Source organism: Lactuca virosa, chromosome 4 (genome assembly GCF_052849685.1).
Source record: "Lactuca virosa cultivar CGN04683 chromosome 4, Lactuca_virosa_CGN04683_v6, whole genome shotgun sequence".
Lineage (NCBI taxonomy): Eukaryota > Viridiplantae > Streptophyta > Magnoliopsida > Asterales > Asteraceae > Lactuca > Lactuca virosa.
The window spans coordinates 432,031,694-432,034,482 of NC_136429.1; the positions used below are offsets into that span (position 1 = coordinate 432,031,694).

Here is a 2,789-nt window from a genome sequence, read left to right on the forward strand (position 1 = left end):
TATTAATAATAGATCAAACTCTGTTGAAATAAATCTTTGTGATAACAAAATGGAGGTATACAAAATGGAGAAAGGAGCAAACAAGACTTTAATCAGAACATCATTTTGGGTAAAGAAAGCTAAAGTTTATCTAATCAAAACAAAATTATCATAAGGACCCAAGTCAGTTTGGGTTCCTAAATCTCGTTATATTTTGCAGGTGATGAGTGACGAACAGTATGATTCAGAATGATATATAGATAGCGGCTGTTCACGTCACATGACCGAAAGGAAATCAGAACTGAGAGAGTTTCGGACATTAAAAGACAGTGGAAAAGTAAAGTATGGAAATAACGCAACAGGTGGAATAAAGGGTTACGGAATAATAACCAACAACGAATTCACAATCCGAAAGGTAGCATATCTTGAGGGTTTACAACATAATATGATCAGTGTTTCACAACTAGTTGTAGGTACAGGGCTTAAAGTTTCCTTTGACGATGAAGGATCCGAAATCATCAAGAAGAAAACAAAATTTGTTCTTCTATAGTCGAAAAGAAAAGGAGAAATGTACCCTCTTAACCTCAATCCGATTCAAGGAAAACCTTCTATTTGTCTACTCACGAAAGCATCTTCAGACGATAGTTGGTTATGGCACAAAAGGATTTCTCACCTAAACTTCAAGGATATCAACAAGCTTGTGCTGGTGACGTGGTTCGGGGTCTTCCACTTTTAAAATTCGAGAAGTAACACTTGTATGCTGCCTGCAAACTTTGAAAACAATCACGAAAGAGTTATTCATCCATCATGAATACCAAGATCATCGAACCACTTGAGTTAATACATCTTGATCTTTGTGGTCCACCGGCAATAGAAAGCATTGGAGGTTACAAATATATTTTGGTTATTGTTGATGGTTTTTCATGATTTTCTTGGGTATTTTTTCTTAAACAGAAATCAGAAGCTACTCAGAAGCTGATCGATTTTATCAAGTAAGTGGAGCTGCAGTTGTGAAAGCTTGTTCGGAATATAAGAAGCGATAACGGTTCAGAATTCAAAAATCACGAATTGGAAGAATTTTTTAAGAACAAAGGAATTTCCCACAACTTCTCTACACCTTACACTCCTTATCAAAATGGTGTTGTTGAAAGAGGAAACCGTTCTCTCTGTGAAGCTGCAAGGACAATGCTCTAGTTTGTAAATCTACCTTTGTATTTTTGGGCTGATGCAATAGCTACAACTTTTTTCACCCAAAACCGCTCTTATATAAATAAACATTTTCTAATTACTCCATATGAGATTCTGAACAATCAGAAACCTAATGTTAAATTTTTCCATGTGTTTGGATCTAAGTGCTTTATGTTTAACTCCAAGGAACATCAGAATAAATTTGATGAAAATGTAGACGAAGGTATCTTTCTAGGATATTCTTTGACATCAAAGGCATACCGTGTTCTGAAAAAAAGATCCAAGAAAATTGAAGAAAGCTACTATGTCACTTTCGATGACAACTACATAAAGAAATCTCAGAAGAGCAATTGTCAATCGGATGAGATCTTTCCAGCAACAAATTTAGAACCTATTCCACTCATGAATCTATATGAAGATTTTCTGAATTTATTTGATGAACCTGAAAAGGCAATCACTTCGGAATCCATAGCCAAAGACAATCAGAAAGATGAATTGCTGAAAATAATTGTTGAGGCTGCTGAAGACATTGAAACTCAGAACGATCAACCGATTTTGGATTCAACTGATCTTCCATCTCATTCCGAACCTCATAATGATGCTACATTCGAGGGGGAGAGTTCTACACCAACTGCTGAACCATGTGCAAATCTCGAGGGGTTTCATGAGCCTAACGGTTCCGATGCTCAATCGGAATTTGAGGATGTTGTTGCTGAAATTGATCCCATTTATGATCAAAACTTCCCTCCATTAACAAAATGGACCAAAGATCATCCAAAATTCCAAGTTATCGGAGACACTTTCTCAGGGGTTCTTACTCGCGCACAGAAAAAAAAAGAAACAAAATCCTTTATTTCCCAAATTTTTGCATTTTTAATTCTTTTATTTCTAAGATTGAACCTAAAACCGTTACTGTTGCGCTTGATCATGCAGATTGGGTTCAGGCGATACAAGAGGAGTTAGGTGAGTTTGAAAGGAATAAAGTATGGAGATTAGTTACCACTCCCGAAAATGCTTCGGTTGTTAGTATGAAGTGGGTGCTCAGAAATAAAATGGATAAAAAATGAAATGTCATTCGAAACAAAGCATTTATGGTAGTTAAAGGCTATTGTCAAGAAGAAGGCATTGACTATGAAGAGACATTCGCTCCGGTGGCAAGACTTGAATCGGTTCGGATCTTTCTAGCATATGTCGCTCACAAAAACTTTGAAGTCTATCAAAAAGATGTGAAGTACACATTTCTGAATGGCGAACTTGAGGAAACAGTCTGTGTGGAACAACCAACAGGTTTTGTTTATGCAAAATACCCCAATCATTGCTACATTCTGGATAAGGCAGTGTATGATCTGAAACAGGAACCTCGTGCATGGTATGAAACTCTGACTCATTTTCTTAAACAGTAAAAATTTAAACAAGGTTCGGTTGACCCAACCTTTTTTCAAAAGAAAGATGGTGACCATTTAATGATCGTTCAAATTTATGTTAATGACATTATTTTCGAATCAACTAATCCAAGATTAACAACTGAATTCCAAAACTTAATAGAAACTAAATTTGAAATGAGTTTGATGGGTCCAATTAACTTTTTCCTTTGTTTAAATATTAGACAGAGTACGAAGGGC

The 2,789-nt window shown here is 35.9% G+C and overlaps 1 protein-coding gene across 1 annotated transcript; it reads left to right on the top strand.

The window, feature by feature from the left end:
• The first annotated feature begins 1,338 nt into the window (after positions 1-1,338).
• LOC145106634 (uncharacterized) lies at positions 1,339-2,570 on the top strand. The gene is made up of 3 exons (XM_079043590.1): positions 1,339-1,977; positions 2,061-2,130; positions 2,266-2,570. The coding sequence occupies exons 1-3, from the start codon at positions 1,339-1,341 to the stop codon at positions 2,568-2,570; spliced, it is 1,014 nt and encodes a 337-aa protein (XP_078899716.1).
• Positions 2,571-2,789: the final 219 nt, after the last annotated feature.

Excerpts from the sequence above, each read along its gene's own strand:
- LOC145106634 (XM_079043590.1), top strand. The coding sequence starts at position 1,339 with ATGTTTAACTCCAAGGAACATCAGAATAAATTTGATGAAAATGTAGAC. Across the intron at positions 1,978-2,060 it reads TCGGAGACACTTTCTCAGGG|ATTGAACCTAAAACCGTTAC; the intron begins GTTCTTACTCGC and ends TTTATTTCTAAG. Across the intron at positions 2,131-2,265 it reads GGCGATACAAGAGGAGTTAG|TTAAAGGCTATTGTCAAGAA; the intron begins GTGAGTTTGAAA and ends CATTTATGGTAG.